Source organism: Pogona vitticeps, chromosome 2 (assembly GCF_051106095.1).
Source record: "Pogona vitticeps strain Pit_001003342236 chromosome 2, PviZW2.1, whole genome shotgun sequence".
In the NCBI taxonomy this organism is placed as follows: Eukaryota; Metazoa; Chordata; class Lepidosauria; order Squamata; family Agamidae; genus Pogona; species Pogona vitticeps.
Genome location: NC_135784.1, coordinates 160,112,563 through 160,131,503, shown reverse-complemented (window position 1 = coordinate 160,131,503; position 18,941 = coordinate 160,112,563). Strand labels below are relative to the sequence as shown.

General features: G+C 40.6%; 1 protein-coding gene across 11 annotated transcripts in view; it reads left to right on the top strand.

The window, feature by feature from the left end:
• PECAM1 (platelet and endothelial cell adhesion molecule 1) overlaps positions 1 to 15,941 on the top strand; it is a 90,443-nt gene extending 74,502 nt beyond the window's left edge. For 4 of the 11 annotated variants that reach the window (XM_020782542.3, XM_020782532.3, XM_020782522.3 and 1 more), the window contains 2 exons: positions 2,328 to 2,350; positions 12,309 to 15,941. In XM_020782542.3, the coding sequence (XP_020638201.3) occupies positions 2,328 to 2,350; positions 12,309 to 12,338 (53 nt within the window). In that variant the 3' untranslated portion in view covers positions 12,339 to 15,941. Of the gene's footprint in view, positions 1 to 2,327; positions 2,351 to 7,514; positions 7,623 to 12,308 lie in introns of those variants that run through there. The other 7 variants (XM_072991002.2, XM_072990998.2, XM_072990997.2 and 4 more) reach the window with 3 other exon arrangements.
• Positions 15,942 to 18,941: the final 3,000 nt, after the last annotated feature.

Genomic DNA, 18,941 nt, shown 5'->3' with positions numbered 1-18,941 from the left:
TTGCTTAGCATAGGTCACACTAGAACAGGCCTGTTGAATCTTCCATAATGTCCATTGATTCAGATGGGCCTACTCTAGTTGCAACTTACCAAATCTTCATTGGGCCTTGTGTGACTTTCTATGTTAAGCAATAGGATTTCAGCCAATAATTTAGCGGTATCACTTTATCAGTGTCTGAGAATATCTGAAGAATATGTTACAGATACAGATCAGATTCGACTTCAGTCATAACACAGTGGTAGCCACCTCGACTTTTTGATTTAGAGCAACAAAGACATGGGATATCTGTTGCTTTTCCCCAGTCAGCCCCCCCTCCCGTCCCCATTCCTGTGTCTACAGTATAATTAACAAGCATCTCCCTTCATTTGAAGGTTTGGAATTATATAAAATTTATAATTTCCTTCTTCCTGGTAGCACAATACTTAGCATCCTAAATGTGACTTTTGGAATTTATTTCAGATCTGTTTATTTCAAAGGGTTCTTTGATGCTGAAGGGAATGGCTGTTCTCAGCTATATCTATTTCAACAGCCACAAACATTCTGCGTATTTTATCTTGATCCTGTCAGTCCAGATAAAGGCATTGAGTCACTTTCTACACATTGTTTCCCTCTTCTAGCTTTATATCAAGAGACCATCCCTCTGTTTTGCTAGGGATAATCTCTAGCCGTTTGCCCCAAATTTAGGAGGCATCCTTGTTTGTAGGGGAACTCAGAGTGCTGGCTCTTGTTTCTTACCTGCCAGCTTCTCTGTAACTTCAAATGTCCCTCTTCGTTTCCATTCTTTTGTCCACTGAGGGCCGTGCACTGGGCCTGTATGTGTTGTTCCTTCTTCCACAGCTATCTGTACACATGATCTGCACACTTGCTACTCTTTGCTACGGTCTTCCCTCACTACCTCTTCTCATACCATTCTCCATGCCATGTCCGTGTTACATCATGGGGCGTGGGGGTGGGAAGAGGACTTAAGTGGCACTGGAAATTTTCACAAGAGCTGGCTGTACAATATTTGGTTTGTGTTTTGAAAGAGGGAGAAGACTAGAGTCTAAGAATATATATTCATACAGTATTCATATTTACATTTTTAATCATAATTCTTTTAATGGATTATATCAACCCAATGCTAGGGTAAAATCACTATAAGAAAATGGGTGAATATAAACATAACAGTGACATCAAATCAAAATATAGCAGTAAGTAGCAATTAGAGTACAGTAGGACCATTGAATCAGTGGGACTTACAGATGAGTTGACTCACCAAATCACTGCTAATTCAATAGTTCAACTTTTAGTTGTGTCTTAATACTGGAGTTTGGGCCGTGTCTATCATAATTTCTCCCCAAGAATTGTAATTTGTTGACAGTGTTGGAATATATATCATGAGAACTGTAGACTCTAATTTAACCCATGCTGAACCCTTATGAGGGTGGGACTGTACATTGAGGCACTGAAAAGACGCAGAACTCCTTAATTCTAGAGGTTAGGATGGAACTATCCAGTTTAGCCCTGTTTGCATCACTTAGGATGCCACAGTAGCTGCTAGCTATTGTATTGGCTTTGCTTAATGCATATGTGCAGAAATGTCATGCAACTGCTTTTATGAGTACTTCTGCCACTCATCATTTCCCAAAGTTTCCCATTGATATTAAGGTTTCTAAATATATTGGTCACCCAAATGAAGACACTTCTGGCTAAAATATTGCTGATTTTCTGTAGTCAATTGTTTTTAAATTATTTTAAAAAGTAATCCTATATATTGTAAGCCGCCTAGATAGGTGGGGTATGAACTGGATGAATGAATGAATGAATGAATGAATGAATACTGCACCAGATTCATAGCTCGGTGGTTTAGGTGTCTAGCAATGGAACCAGAAGTTGGAAGCCTGGGAGAAGAGCCAGCCTGTGTAGCCTTGGGCAAGCTGCTCAATCCCAGGGCACCCACAAAAGAAGGGAAAGTAAACCACCTCTGAGTATTCTCTCTCTCTCTCTTTAGAAAACCCTGAAATGGGTTGCTACAAGTCAGAATATTAAGACTTTATGTTTCACTTAAAATAATTAAATAGGTTTTATGAATAGCAGCAATAAGTTATATGGTAAGAAGTTTACCTTTAGCCTGAGGTCATAGGAAAATTTAACTAGATCTTTCAGATGAACACACTGCATGAAATTATTAAATTCTTATTGGCACTCAAATGGATCTTGAATCTGTTATTTGTAGATCCATGTACACATTTCTATCCTAAACTTATAATTTTGGTGAATGTTTAATAATATTTGTTTTGGTTTCTAAACTGCCTTTCTGAATTATTGGTGTATTTTATGATTTTCAGATGCTGGAGAAAACAGACATTCCGTAAGTATAGATTTTATCTGAGTCATGAGAAATTGGAAAAGGGTTGCACAAAGTTACTTTTTGAAGCAGACGTTCCTTAATCCCCTATTCAGAATACTGATACTGGCTGGGTGAGGTTATGGATCTTGGAAGAATTATTCTCTGGAAAGCAATTCTTTGAAGCTCTCCTTCAGAAAATCTTCACCAAACTTGGAAGGCTTATAGAGGAGAGTTATGGGAAGCTTGTTTTTGATGTCTCTAGATGCCTCAGGGGGGGTATACAACTTGGACATCCAAAACCCAGCCTTCACCAGCTTTGATGTCTCTAAGTGCTTGGGGGCCATTTTGTAGCCCAATGAATTGATGAATTCAAAATCGCTAAAAACCCATTGATTCATATTCATCAAGAGCATCGATCCAAATGAATCTGAATCAACAAATTGGTGATTTTTTAAAAACACATTTGGTGATTTGTTTTTGAATTTGTGTCCATCTCTAGTGGTGAGCCTAATTTCACCATAGATGACCACAGAATGATTTGGTGAGATATAATTATTTGAAGAATCAAAATAAAAGAACTGAATTGGATCAGGACCATAGCTGACTCAGAGCTCGCTTACAGCTCTGTCAGAAACATTTTCTGACTCCTCTCAATCACGCTTAGACAGAAGTCAGCAGGTGGGACCCACATTGTGCCAGCTGAAAATCTCCCTCATCTCCTTGAGGCTTGTCCTCCCCTTCCCTGCTCTGAGAGAAAAACCTAAGGTGTGAGAGGATGTTCCTTGAGGTGTAGAACACTGACCACAGATGAATCCAAATCTGCCATCAAGGGAGGTTTATTTACAGTCAGAAAAGGCAAGCAGAACAGGTGTGTGTGTAAAAGGGATAATTTACAGAGGTCAGGCAAGCTATGTCACAAACAAAATACAATAAAAATAGAAAAAAGGGAGGTGTATGATGCAGTTCTAGAAATAACATTTTGAGTTAACTAATAACTTCATTGAATCACTAAAAAGTTACAAACTAGGTGAACTTTAGAGCTCACCAAACTCAATATTGGGCAAAGATGGTATAAAATGTGGAGGTAGACGAGAAGGCAGATCATAGCAAATTAAACGGGCCAGAAGTGATATTTATTATTCTTGAAAGCAAACTGGGAAGAAGCATTTGCAGAATCAGCTTGAGACAAAGAAAGCTAAGGTATCAAATTACATTCTTTCCTCCCTCTGCACACAAGCAACCTGGCCTCTGGAGATCTTTTCTTTGCCTATGGCCTCTTTGTTGACTTAGAGCAGATGTAGGTATGAAAATCATTTATTGACTAGCCTATCTTGAATCTAACACACCTACCGATTCCGAGGTTACAAAATATTAAAGAATGGAAAAGGAAACCTATCTAAACTATAAGCCACACTAATTCTAAACTCCATAAACTCCATCTCTGTCATGTGTATCAATTGCTTGGCTAAGTTCAAACAAATTCTTATTTTGTGTCAGGCAAAAAATGGTTGAACCTGTGAACTTGTGAAGCCAGTGGTTAGCTCCAGTTTTATAAGGATTTTAACTCAGTCAATGGATCAGTTAGCCCAATCATTTGGTACATCCCTATTTTATCTAGCTGATGCAAGTCAGACTGCTTATGCACCAACCAACTCCTTTATTGCTTTAGAGGCTGTGTGAGAATTCCAGCATAAACCCGTATTTTACATACTCTGTGGGGTTTTTTTAATACCACCACCCTCTTTTGGCAAGTTCCCAGGACTCATACAATCCAAATAAAACAAAAAGGGGATTACATCTCACTTGGAAAATGAGCAATAACTATTGGTTACCGAACTGCCACTATTTGAAAGGAGCACCTGAAGATTATTAAATTTTGAGGCAATATGGGTTTTTAGTTTTTAGATAGATAGATAGGTAGATAGGTAAATAGGTAGATAGATAGATTTCCTTTTACAGAATATATATTTCCTTTTACAGAGAGGCTTCTGTGTTTTTTGACAACATATTCAGGCCAGACGCCTAGATGAACTAGTCAGCAGACGGTTAGCAATGTATCTGTCTTAGAAAATATTTGTCTTTTAAAGAGAGTATTGGATTCAGCAGCTAAAATAAAAGCAGTGAAGTGGCATGTAATCATTCCAAGGAAGTCCTGGTCAAAGCATGGAAGAATATAATGATAAATACGTGCCTTCAAATTGATTCCAGCTTTTGGCAGTCCTTTCCAGCATTTTCTAGGTATGCAGTGATAAGAAGTTGTTCACTGTGCCTTGCTCCTCAGGGTGCCCCTGGAACGGTGGGACTTGCCTCAGGCAACAGGCTGGCTCTTTTTCCTGGGACACAAAGAGGGGGAATCAAACTCCCAACCTCTGGCTCCACAGCCAGATCCGTAATTCAATGTACTATCCAGTCAACCTAAATGAATATAGATAATGACAATTTGCACATGATGTGGCTTGTAAGCCCTTTCTGGGATAAAGGAGTGATCTAATTCACAGTATGCAGAGACAGAGGAAAGAGTCCTGTTTGTACCTGTGGGAGCAAAACTGAGATGTGATTGAGAAGTAGGATGGGGTTGACCATCGTAGACATGAACTAACCTGACATAGGCCAGACAAAGGGGGCGTCTGAAGCAACCCTTACATGTGATCTGGTACCCAAGATCTTGATCCATGTGAATGGATCGGCTGCGAAGTTGCACCCAGAAAGGTGGGTTTCCCTGAATTCATTCACTTTAGCTGACCACAAAAGAGTCAGCAGAGAGAGTGGAGGAAATCAGCCTCTTCCTCATTCTGATTGTTTCCTTCTTCTCTTCCCATTTTCTTTCTTTCTTTCTTTCTTTCTTTCTTTCTTTCTTTCTTTCTTTCTTTCTTTCTTTCTTTCTTTCTTTCTTTCTTTCTTTCTTTCTTTCTTTCTTTCCTTCCCTTCCCTTCCCTTCCCTTCCCTTCCCTTCCTTTGGTTTGCTGTCTTAGTACTAGGCCAGCTAGGCAAAGTGCAGAATGGGCAAAGAGACAGGAGGAAGTTTTCACTTGCCTTGTTTCCAGCTTCTTAAGGTGGCTCTGCTCTGGCTTTCCCAATCTGTAGGAGGCACAGGTAGAACAAAGCTACCCTAAAATTTTCTCCTCTCGCTCTATCACTCTGTTGATTTCTTCTTTTTTCTTTTCTTTGAGTGCCTGACTCTCCTAGTGCTAGGTTAGTAAACTTTTAAAGAAAGAAAGAAGGAAAGAAAGAAAGAAGATAAGATGAAACAGACTCAGGCTTCATATATGAGGAACTACCAGATTTGCATTAGCCATGACATAACTTTTTTAAACCTGGACACACATACGAAGGATTTTCGTCAATCTCCCCCTCATAGGCTCATGGGATTAGCAAGAAACTTTCTGTATTGTTTATATATCCATTTGGCAGAGAACTGAAGGTCACTGAGTCTGTTCTAATAAACAGATTTATTTCAATTGAGGAACAGTAGTTACCTCAGCATTGTTTCATTTTTTTTTTTAATTGCTTTTGGTCTTTTGCTTTTCAGCAGGCTGCTCAGCTTCATAGCCAGACCAAATCAAGGCCTTTTACAAATTTTGTTAAAAATCATCAGGAGTGGAATTTGGCCTTCTTCCAAGGGGAAGGAGTTCCGTGGCAGTGGGAAAGCCATCAAAGCAAGGACAGTTCCAGGTTTCTCTGGCCCTGTGGCCAAAGAGTCTTCCTAAACTGCTTTGGGGGAGGCAGAGCTACAGGTAGTGGGGAGGGGGAAGAGGGGAGTCAGTGCTTTTATTTTGTTGTTTAGTTGTGGCTAATGCTTTTCATGGACGGAAATTATGAACAGGAATGGCTGATCATTCAGAAGGTCAGAGGATGGAAATGTTTGAGCCTTGATCATTCTCTCCTTTAGAGGAACCATTTTGTCTGAGGCAGTGGCTCCAAATGTTTGGTAACGCAGTTGTTCTTGGACTGCAATTCCCAGAAGCCTTCACCACCGCCAGTGCTGGCTGGAGTTTCTGGGAATTGTAGTCCGGGAACATCTGGGTGACTCAAGGTAGAAATCACTGATCTGAGGCATTTGATATTTAACCCTTTGACAAAAAGGACTTGCCCAAATCATTCAGACTTTCTGTTGACTTTCAGTAGATTCTCAAGTCTGTTTTGAGATTCTGTTCCTTATATAAAGCCCAAAGCCATTCAGGTCTATCCTGACCCATGGCATATTGCTGGATGAAGTAGAGCATCAAATGCTGCTCCCCCACTCCAAATCTCATATGTGATTCAGTGGAGGGATCTCTTGGAGGAAGGGGAGGGCAGATTGGTTTGCCAATTTCCACTTCACTGTGATGCTCCCTTGTCACTCCAGCTCCCCTGTTCTAACGTTTCTGTCTGGATCCAGACCAGGTTATGTTTAGATCAAACATGACAGACATATCCATGAGTGTATGTTCTGCTGCGGAATGTACTGTTGAGTGAAGTACCAGAATCTCCTTTCCTGGAGGCTTCCAAGGAAAACACAGCCTAATGCTGGGCTTATGTTTGAGGCGCACTTCTTCAGGGGAAGAACTACCAGATGGTTCCTGTGGTCTCTTTCACCTCTGAGATTCCACAACGGCCCTCACAAAATTGTTTATTGCACAATAGCCCTTAGAAAAAGGGAGAGGAGTTTTCTTGACCTCTGGCTACTCTGTGTGTTCCCCCCCCCCAGGTGTTCAAGCACCATTCTATAAGTAAAATTAAAGGGATGGAATTTCAACAAGCCCCAAAGACTGATTTTTCCAAATCACAGATCTGTTCTTTGCCCGCCAAAGCAGCTGCAAGAGAGCATACCAGGAGCTACCAGATTTCTAGATGTTTAAAAGCATATGCATTTAACACTTTAATAGGAGCGTGTGTGAGTTTGAAGAAAACTGTTCCCTAAGTACCATAACAGATAAACATCTCAGCACTGTGATATTTTGTTCAGAGAGATCTACTTCTGAGTAAGCATGTTTAAGATTGGGCTGCAAAATAGTCTTTTTTCTTTTCTTTTTGTGGGATGGCCAGGCATGCACTTAGATCTCTTGCACTGAACTATGGGGCACTCAGCATGCTTAACTTTCTTTTAATATTGTGTCACTAGGGTCAACAGATTTAGAATCAGACAACAGCCATAACTATGTGTTAAGGGAAATGTGTACATCCTACTGTTACATTTTCCCTTTAGGCACCCAGTTCATACAGAGCACAATCAGACTTGCAAATACAGCCCATGTTTACCTCCCAGTGACCAGTCACTGAACAAAAGAAGCTCATTTGCAAAATGAGTGAGGCAAGCTTGTGCTTGGGTAAACAGATATCTTTTCACTCAGTGAAGAGGTGATTACGACATGAATCACTGTAGCTTTCCTGAAGGAGATACACATCGGACATACAGTGGTCACCTGGACTTCTAAGAAGCAGTGCCAAATCTAAGATTATATTTTGTCTGTGAATGTAGTATTTTAGAGGGAGTATAACCCCTCTAGGGGTGGGACTTCCTGCTGTAAAAGAGCATGTCCCAGGACCCTGGACTCTTTTCCCTAGGAAGCTGGGCTGAGGGCGAAGGCCAGGTCTGTTTGCATGGATGCCATGCTGAGTTTTTTTTTCCTGGGCTTTCCTTTTGTCTCCTGACCACATGGCCTGGGGGTGGGGCCTAGGGGTGGGACTTCCTGCTGTAAAAGAGCATGTCCCAGGACCCTGGACTCTTTTCCCTAGGAAGCTGGGCTGAGGGCGAAGGCCAGGTCTGTTTGCATGGATGCCATGCTGAGTTTTTTTTTTCCCCTGGGCTTTCCTTTTGTCTCCTGATCACATGGCCTGGGGGTGGGGCCTAGGGGTGGGACTTCCTGCTGTAAAAGAGCATGTCCCAGGACCGCGCGCCGTTAATTCTCAAATTTTGTATCTGGCCTTAGTATGGTAAATAGAAAAGCCAATTAGATTTGCATAAGCCGGGGAGTTAGGAAAGTTTTAAGGATCAGATCATACTTTTGCAGTATTAAAGAGCAGGCCAGGTAGGTGGGGCTTGTCAGCCAGGGAAGGCAGCCCATCTAGGAGAAGGAAAACTCCAATTTCAAACCTCCACTGCCTTGTGGCTATATCCACCAATGGAAAAGGCTTCAGGAGTTAACCTCGAGGCAAAATCCGGAGCTGGAGTCCCGAAGGCAGCTCGTGTCGTTCTGCCAACTCCTGCGACGTTGCTGGAACCAGTCGTATTGGCTCTTGCCTTTCCATTGGACCATTTCAGCAATGTGGAGAGGGGGGATCTGCTGCTTGGGTAACAGCCTATCCTCCATATTACCTTACCCGGGCTTCATGCTCTGGAGAGGACACTCCTCGATTCAGAGCATGTTACCATAGTCTCTCGAGACTGAAGGATGCCTATGAAAAGTACTGCTTTTGATGAAACAGTAACTCTGTTGTCTAGTTTGAGCCTCACTCTCCCTTGTGCAGCAGGGGATCAGACTAACACAACTTCTCCTTGTTCCGTCTCAGCACTCTTATCCACTCTCCTCCCTTGCTTTCTTCGTGACACATCCGGGGAGTGGAATGAGCGAAGTTACGTGGAAGAAACCAGCTGTAGGCACATTGTAGCTACCTTATCTTCTGTCACACTGAGAGATTAAAAGGCATATGAATGTCCCCTGGTTTTGAATCTGGCAACCAGATTCATCCAGCTAGCTTTCTTCACCTCCTGTTTTTTGAAACCTAGAGTTTATTTTGGCAGGGACTTTCCCATATCATACCAGGCTCATAGGCTTGATTTATTTAATTGAAGAAAGAGGAGAGGAAGAAGCAAGAGCGGAAACCAAGGGCTGCTTCCCACTTAGAAGATTTAGCAGTGCATCCCATAGCTCACAAAGTAGCTGTATACACACACCATGTTTGTTGTGTCTTTACCACCAAAAATTGCCACAAAGAGCTACAGTACTATATATTCGCGAAGGCTTTCAGGGCTGGGATCAGGGCTGGGATCTAATTGTTGTTGTGGGTTTTTCGGGCTCTTTGGCCGTGTGTCTGAAGGTTGTTCTTCCTAACATTTTGCCAATCTCTGTGGCCAGCATCTTCAGAGGACAGCACTCTGTGCTCTGGTGTAATTGGCTATGGGAGTGCAGTATTTATGGCTGTGAGATAGGCTTTTGTCTTTTTCTGTAGATGGGTGATTAGTGTGTATTGTTGTGGGTGTATTGTTGTGCTAAGGAGGTTATCTGTCACTGTGGTTGATGGGTGTCATTAGCTGGTCTTTTGTACGTAGTTATCCCGTCCTTGTGGCTGGGTGGAGTTCACTGACCTTTTGCACGCTGTATTTTTGAGAGCTGGGAGCCAAGTTTTGTTGAGCTTCACACTTTCCTCTCTTTTTTTGAAGTTCTGCTGGTGCTTGTAGATTTCAATTGCTTCCCTGTGCAGTCTGACATAATGATTGCTGATATTGTCCAGTATTTCAGTATTTTAAAACAGAATTTCATGTCCAGTTTGTTTTAGGGCATGTTCAGCTACTGATGATTTTTCTGGTTGTTTTAGTCTGCAATGTCTCTCATGTTCTTTGATGCTGGTGTGGATGTTTCGTTTTGTGGTTCCAATATATACCTGGCCACAACTGCAAGGTATCCGGTATACTCCTGCAGTGGTGAGGGGGTCCCTTCTGTCCTTTGCTGACCATAACATTAGTTGTATTTTTGTGGTGGGCTTGAGTACTGTTTGTAGGTTGTGTTTTTTCAAAAGTTTTCCCATGTGGTCCGTGACCCCTTTGATGTATGGCACAGTACTTTTGGGAGACACGCAATTCAATATAGATATTTGCCATTCTATGGGGTAAAAGCAGGCACATGTAAAATCTATAATTTGTACAGGTTTCAACTTTTAAAAAGACAGAAACCACAAGACTGAAGAACACATTTTTACTACTCCAGTCAAACCTTAATTACTTGGGACTCTTCAAACTGAATTAAACTGCTTTAAATTCAAATGAATTCAGTTACTAATTATTTTAAATTGAATAAGGAGGGATAGAGATCTTGAACAAATTGTTCAGAATTTATTGAGTTCCAAAGATAATTTTAGTGCAGTGTAATACTTTATTACACTTGAAGACCAGCACAATGATATACATCAGTAAGTATCACCTGCCTATCCCACAGAGACAGAGTTTTAACTTCTGATTGTCTGATTCAGAATTCTCAGAATAAGTGTCTTAAGGTTGTTTTGTTTGTTTGTTTGTTTGTTTGTTTGTTTGTTTGTTTGTTTGTTTGTTTCCCCCCAAATACTCCTACTAGGCTCCTTACCCAATATGGAATTCTACCTCAGTCTGGTTTTGAAAGCTTCACTAGCAAAATTTGAATTACTCAGAGGGGAACTGGGTGGGGGTTTCCTTCCTGGAATCAGAGCTGGCAATCTTTCTGTGCTATTTAATAGTTACTGCTAGTTTCTGAAAACATATTAAAAGGAAATATGTTAACAATGAGACAAGCGCTTCGCCAAATACTAATTTGGTATTGTGTTTGACTCACTTCAACGGTACAGCTTGACTTCATCTGCTACCACCTTTTTAACCCTTTAATCTCAACCATCTTACCTTGTTCCTTTGCTTTTTCTTGGCCTGATACAAAAGGTAATTTTACAAATTTAGTCTGTGCAGTGTGAGTTTTCCAAAGCATGGGCATAGCTGGTATGTAATTTTGTGAGATTGAGGGTGGAACTAGCTTAGTTTCAAAAACAATAATGTATAAGAAATAGTTCCAAATTACTATTCCAGGGAAACAAAGCAATGTTTTCCAGTTACTTTCAACAGTTGCCGTTAATAAAAGGGAAAACATTTGGACAGGGCTTCTTCAGGTTGTATGTGCTTCTTTTTTCAATTCTGATTGGCATGGGAAGTGTTGTTGTGTTTCTTCTTTTGTATTTTTGATGTCCAGTAGATGGGCTGCTGGAGAGAAAGAATATTTCCTGTCTTTCCCTAGACTGTACATCATACCACAGCTCGTTTTTGTGAGCAGTACAGTGATAATGATCATCTGACCATCCCTAAGCAATGAATAACCCAACAAGGCCGTTTAAACACACACACACATACACACACACACTTCAGCACCTAGTCATTTAGGGTGGGAAGGGAGATTAAAGTACAGTAAATAATGCAGCAGTTTTAAAGTCTACATAAAATGTCATGTTGTTGATGTGAGAGACCCAGAAACTCCATAAATATACAAAACTGAAATTACAAGGAACACTAGTGTGACCAACTCAGTCAGTCCTGTTCAGCTGACTTTATTCCCTTTAGACGTTTATTTCATATGACGGCTGGCTGTTTACTGGCTCTGAAAAATGTCATTGAAAATGCCATGAGCAATAGTCTGTATGGAGAAAACCAAAGTGTTGATACTGAATCTTGCATGGTAGGAGCAACAGAATTGGTTCACTATGATCTGAGAATCACTTTCAGGTATTTCCCACATGCCCCACCCCTCAGTAAATTTGCAAAATTGACTCTTGTTGATCTGGGGCTTTAAAGGAATAGAAACCTTTTTTGTTTTTTAAACTTGTAAGAGCTCTTTTTCCCTGCTTTGTCGTGATAGCCAACATGCTATTCAAGATAATGCCTGGAATCCTAATGGACTATGATTTCATATGATGTCATCTGAATCCTCTGTTGTGTGACTAAGTATGTGACTACACAGCAAAATCACGTGCATTCTCTTGCTGTGAATTGCACCAGGAAATTCGAGTCTGTTGGATTTAAATCAAACTGCTTGCAGATCTTCTTCCACCCTGGGTATACATACATGGGCTCATGACATAAGAAGCGAGGGGGAAGATCTTTTGAAGGTGCAGGGCACACACAGCTTGTCCTCCCAAATCACGCTATCCCCAGTTCAAGATATTTTTCTTAATTTTAAATGAAAAGTATTCAACATAATACTGTATTTTAAGTGACTTTTTCATGGGTTTGAGATGGGTCTTAAAAATATATTGATCTTCTTGTCAACAGAGAATAGCAGTCTCTCCTGATGAAACTTAGAAAATCCAAGAAGAAACATCAATGAAAAGAAGATGGAAGATATTCTACCAGGTCTAAATGTTCGGCAGCACTTAGGTGCTTTCAGAAATCCTGTTTTGCTCGAGCTACTGGTAACCCCTGTGGGGTGAACGTAACCTCTGTACAGGATCTACCCATTTATATTGCTGTTCTGCCATAGCAGCCTTATGATATACTCTCCGGATTTTGTTGTTGTTCTATATTTGCTTTAATATCACACTAGACAACAAAGTGTCTACGTATGATAACTTGTTTGCCATCTTTCTTGTGGTGTGCTTTTAAAAATTCTCCGAATGGTTATGGAGAGATGTTCAGACTTCCAAAATGTGAAGCACTATAGGGCCACTTCCCTACAGTCCCTGAGGACTACACGGCATTCCGGATATTGATCTGCTAGCCAAAATGCTTGCAAAATGTTGGAGCTGTTAAATACTTCCCAAAAGTGAGGAGTGTTTTTTCTGTACATTCTGTCACAGAAGCAAACCCCCTGATGTGCAATGTTAGCATTAATGTCTAAGATTTGACATAATTTTTGCATCATCCATGGGGTGGCTGGATGCTACTTGCCCTGGATGGATGGTTAAAAGCTGTTATTAATAGGCTCCCCTTCTGCCTCCAATATTCAGTTTAAGATGTACAGTAAAAACATCCGTAATGGAGTTGTCCTTTTCTTTTAAAAAGTGCAATATCTTTAAAAAACTGCTAAACAACTTTGAACTAGAGAGATCTAGGACAACTTGTGTTTCATTCTACCTAGGACATGCCTGGATAGGTCATACTAGTGCAGCCTTTTGTAAGCAATGACTCTCAAAACATGCTTGATTACAACTCCCCAAATTCCATCCAGCCACCTCAAGGAGGCTCATGGTGCAGTGGTTAAACTGCAGTACTGCAGCCAAAACTCTGCTCATAGCCCAGGTTTAATCCCAGGTAACTGGTTGGAGGTTCACTCATCCTTCCATCCTTCCAAGGTTGGTAAATTGAGTACCCAGCTTGATGAGAGGGGGGCAATGTGTAGCCTGCATAATTCAATTGTAAACCGCTCAGTGAGTGCTTTAACCGCTATGGGGTGGTAAATAAGCAGCACATTTTTGCCTGGCAGAGCATGTGTACAATCAGCTTGAATGCACATTGGCATTTTCCTATTTAAGACACATATAAGAGGCAGGTTTAGTCCAGTGCATATGAGCCTCTTCTCCTTCCCAATCATAATCAGTTTATTCCTAAAGACACATCTATATACTCTAACCCTTAGCGTCTTGGCCATTGTGCTGGGATTTGAGATTATCCTGGATCCAGAATTTGCATGTAATTTCCAGGGACCTTTCACCAGCCATTTTCACCTCCCTTGTGTCTTCCGCTATTTGAAGATCAGAATTAATTCCAGACTCTGGAAAAAACTAATGGGTGGATTACAGTAATCCATGTCCTCTACTCAGTATTTTGTAATGCAAATTAGGTTCTGCTTTAGTAGTGAGAAGTTTAGAAAGATGTATAGAAGAAGAAAAGGGGTTATTACTATGTCCCACTGCCCCAATCTCACTGCATTTTTTAATGGTCAGAGAATTGCCACAGATTTAGCATAGACATTAGCTATTGTTTACTAGATCACACAGCACGGCATGCAACAGCAAATGTCCATGCTAATTTCTCAGTTTGCTGTAATTTGCCCCTAAGATTTATACCAATTTATACCTGTAGATGTAACAAATAGGATCTTGGCCAACATAGGGTTTTCATGTTTTGTATGGAATCAGAAGGCAACAAGGATGCCATTTAAAAATATATAAAACTGCAATACTCACAGCCAAATGTTACAAACGTTTTATTGGATGCAAGTTGCCATAATATTCATTAGGACTTGTTTCCAAGTAAACAAACAGAAGGCCTCAGTCTTAAACCATGAGCTGGTGTAAAACCTCCATTCATTTTGCAAAGCTTTTACTGTCTGCCTACTTTGAGAGTCAGACTGTTCATAAAAGCAAGGGGGTGGGCGTATGCCTCAAAAGGGTAGGGCTGAGTAGAACACAGCCAAGAGGGTAAAACATCTGGAAATCAAACCTAATGAGTAACAACTGACAGAGATGGACTTTTAAAAAATCTGTCTAACAATTAGGGAGGAATGATCAGCCTTTGAAGAGGTGAAGCCGTGTATGGCCACTTCCTTAGGATCCCTGAGAACTGCGAGGCATTCTGGAGGTTGATCTGCCTGCTGAAAGGCCTGCAGTTGAAAAATACCAGCATTGCTCGATACTTTGAGGAACTACGGGGTGCTTTCTGCCTGTCTTCTTTCGAATAGGAAGCCAGCTTGAGACATGATACGATAGCTGCCTTCAAAGAGTTGAACAACAGTCACCTGGAAGTTGGCGCCAGCTGTTTCCTGTGGTTCCAGAAGGTAAAACCCAAACCAATAGGTTCAAATGAGAAGAAAAGAGATTCTAAGAAAACATTAGGAAGAACTTCCTGATGGCAAGCATGTTTGGTGGTGGAACTGACTGGCGAACTCGAAAAGTGGTGAAGTTTTCTGAAGTGGAGGTTGTTAAACAGAGGCCGGATAAGCATCTGCTGGGGTGCTTGAGGTCATACGTCTTCAGGATACAGGCAATTGGGTCTGCTTTCCAGCTCTGTGGTTGTATGACGATAAAACTGATTGGACAGTACAATCCAATAACCCGAGGAACGTTGGGGCCTCTTCCCTGGAAATCTACGGAGAGCGGCCATCTCTTGGGGATATTTGGCTCCCGTTTCCTGCACTTAGGGTGGTGCATAGTACCCTTCCATTTCTGTGGCTTTATAGAAATTCCACATTAATATTTTATCAGTGTGTTTCACTAAAGAAACATTAAACTAAGTATAATAAAAAAAATTAAAGGAACAGAAAGATCAGTGAAACATGGCTTAGCCCTAGTACATTATAGCCAAAATCCTGTTGCTTAGCATAGTCAGTTGCACTAAAGTAGGCCTATCAAATCAGTGGGGATTTGGTGAGTCAACTCTTCTGTAAGCTCCATAGATTCAAGTGAAACTCTTCTAATTGCCACTTGCTATGCTAAAATAAGTTGCAACTAGACTAGGCGCATGTGAATTAATGGAACTTGCAGAGTAGTTGACTCACCAAATCCCTGCTAGTTTGTTAGGCCTGTTCTAGTGTTACTTATTATGCTGACCTATTTTATGCTCTGACCTATATTTTGGCCTATATATTAAAATCTCATCAAAGCATCCTCTGTTAAATGTCAAACAGTTGATGTTAAACAATTACAGGCCAATGTTTTAACTGATTGAGTTATCTATTATTATGTAACAATATAGCAAACCAGAAGGATTGGTATTCATTTGTTCAAGCATGGTTTATTGTATCGTACAAAAAAGGTCAACTGTTCAAAAGCTCACTAACAAAGCAGGAAAATGCTGTATTCTGTATCTCCCCCTCCCCTTTTAAAACAAACACTAAACTGTGGCACGATTTTTGCTACCCCTGTTCCTTGGCAATGTACACGGAAAAATTTCGTTCATGCTTCCTTGTCCAGATGTTATTAAACAAATTTGATAAGGTATTTTGTTAAATAAATAATTTGAATATAATTTGTGTTGTGATCCTTTCCCCTCCCCCTTTATAGGTAACACATTTTTGTGTTGGAGGATATAAAGAAGCCGTGCATATAGGCATGGGGTCAGCCAAAGAACACCAGTGGAAACATATGAGAATCTAGAGATCTCGTTGCCATCTGGCATTAATAATAATCCTTATAATTGGCAAAACTATGAGAGTTGTAGTCCAGTGTTTGGAGGGCTATAAGTTGCTCTCCCCATTATAAGGATCCAAAGCCAAGATACACAAAAACAACCCCCCCCCCAAAAAGGATGTTGTGGTACCTTAAATGCTGTTATATTTTAATGTAAGATTTCATGGAACATTGTCCATTTCCTCAGACAGGAGTCAGAATACAGAAACTACACAGTAAAACATTTGTGCAAGACTCTAGGATAAAGGAACAGTGGGTTTTGGCTACAGTTCACACCTAGTAATTATTTAAGCCCCTGTTTGGTATTCAGTTACAGTATTTTGAAACTTAGTTCTGTAAACAGCAACCATTAAAGGAAACAACAAAGGAATAACATGGAAATGCAGAGAATGACAAACGTCACCTTTGAGCCTTGTTCTGAAAAGGTGGGTCTGGTTAGTTAGCAAGGAAAGTAACAGTAGATAACATACAGTAAGTATTACATTTGTACTGGCTTAAGAAATATTGACCAATATTTCATCCATTGAGACGGGAGCCCAGCATGTGTATATATTGTATCTCAGTTGGTTCCCTCTGGATTCATTTGATGTAGCTTTTCTTCTCCAGAACAGCAACTTTCATATCTTGTGAAAAATGTCCTCTTAGACTGAAGTTATTTGAAACAGTTTCTGTGTATTGCAATTTCTGATATCCAGTGTACTGTATGTCTATTAATCCCTTTTCACAGAGATAGTCCTGTTTGACTTATGTAGAATGCAGAGAGCTATTGATGGCAAAAGTTGGCATAGATTGCATTAGCAGAGGAACAAGTAAACGTGCCCTTGATATTGTATGGGGTAGTGTTGGGTCCTGTGATTTTGCTAGAAAAGAAAAAAATAGTGGGAAAAGGAATGTTAAGAAAACATGGAAGTGGAAACTTAAAAAGCAAATTACTGTATGGTTATGCATGGAGTTTTCTATATTTGTAAAAGATTAAATGTGGGAGCAGAGCTGACATTGGGTTTCTGCCACACATAGTCCCTATTGTTGAAAGTGATGACTAGCTGTGTTCAGTCATTTTCTCTTCTGGGTCTGCCTTGCAGTAGGTTGCTTCTGGGTGTTCATCAAATTGGATGGGTATTATAGCCTGAGAAATGTATTTTGGAGATCCTTGAATTTGGAGCCACTCCCCAACACCAAGTATACCTGTCTAGCAGCTAAATGTAATGCTTTAGAAATACCTTTGTGTCCTTTCAGTTGAATCTGGGCTCGGTGTCAATATGACTGTTAACAATGAGCCATGAAAACACTGCCTATTTAGGTCCTTCACATTTCAGATCTCTCATCAAAGCTTGATCTTCAGGGTTAAGATAAAAGTATGGGAGACTTTTGACCAGAACGGCAAGATCTGCCATTGAGACCTACTGTGAAGTTTCAATTAAATGATATTGGAGGAATAGCAATTCTCAAGGAAAATAATGGAATCAGGTAAGAATTCCCCATGTTTTAGTCTCTACCTGGAAACATCAAACATTACCAACATCTACTCCTACTGTAACCACTTGTATTTCCTGCTGTTTTGAATCTAGCTTGTACCTTTCTCTTTCTCTCTTCTGCCTACTACAGAAGATAATATCCTTGTGCTTCCATATAAAAGGACCTTTAGTCTATGAAAGATTAAGCTATGCGTCAACCCAACCGTTAGGAAAATGAAGCGGTCACGTCAGGCAGCAGGTACTGGGATGCTAGCCAGATACTGGAGGGAGAGAACTCAGTGTTAAGCAACCTGTCCTGTTTCTTTTAAGTTAGCCTTCTGCCTTCAGGTGCAATGAAGGAGGTTTTTCACTAACAGTCTTGAAGAATTATGTACTACCCAGCCCAACTGGCTTTTAGAAACGAAGCGGGATGGGGCACCTTTTAATTCTTCACCTCAGGTCCTGCTAGTGATATAGGGGCCTGGACACCAATTGGAAATTAAGGTTATATTTCTATACATTTTCGCCTCAGAATAAGACTCGTGGGACTCAGCAGGGCTTGCTTCTCAGTAGAAGTGTGTGGAATTGTAGCATAAGAAGCTGATCAAAGCGTAGTTGCAAAAAGTTATCCAACTCCACTGAAATCAAGGTCAGGAGGCATCACTGAGTTCTTTAGAACACATCATGTTCTGTTCAAAGTTTTCCAGGAATATAGCCTGACACAACAATATATCTGGCTTGCTTCAAGTTTTCCATGCAAAAAAAGAGGCAGTGATAGCTTCTTACTCTTCTGTTTCCTAAACAGACTGTGGGATTTCCCTGGACAAAAACTGTGTGGAAATTCTCTTGTTAAGTATTGCAGTTTTAACACCACCATCCAACACACACATACACTCCAAGTATACTTCCACATGAATTACTCCACCCCAGAAAATCATCACTATTGACTGGCAATAGAAAGACATAGAGTGTCTATAGAGGGCGATCAAGTGTCAAAGAAGAAAAGCCCAGGCACCATTCATAGCTGTACAGAAGAGAGAACTTCAGGAGGTACATTTATTTCTTTTCTGCATCAACGTGACATCATGGACTACAGCTCCCAGAATCCTCCAGCCAGCATGACCAGTAAGCACAGCTGGTTGGATATTCTGGAAGTTACAATATAAAAAGATAATTTCCCCAAGATCTGTCTCTTTTATGCAATGATTACAAATACAGTACTGAGCTTTGTGCTCCAGTTTATAAAAAAAAACCCAACAACAACAACAACAGCTATCAGAACTCCTAACTTCCAGTCTTGCCCTGTTATGCTGATACACAAAGAGAACGTATGCCTTGGCCTTACAATCATAACAAGGCACGTAGAAAAAGAATTCTGAGGAAAG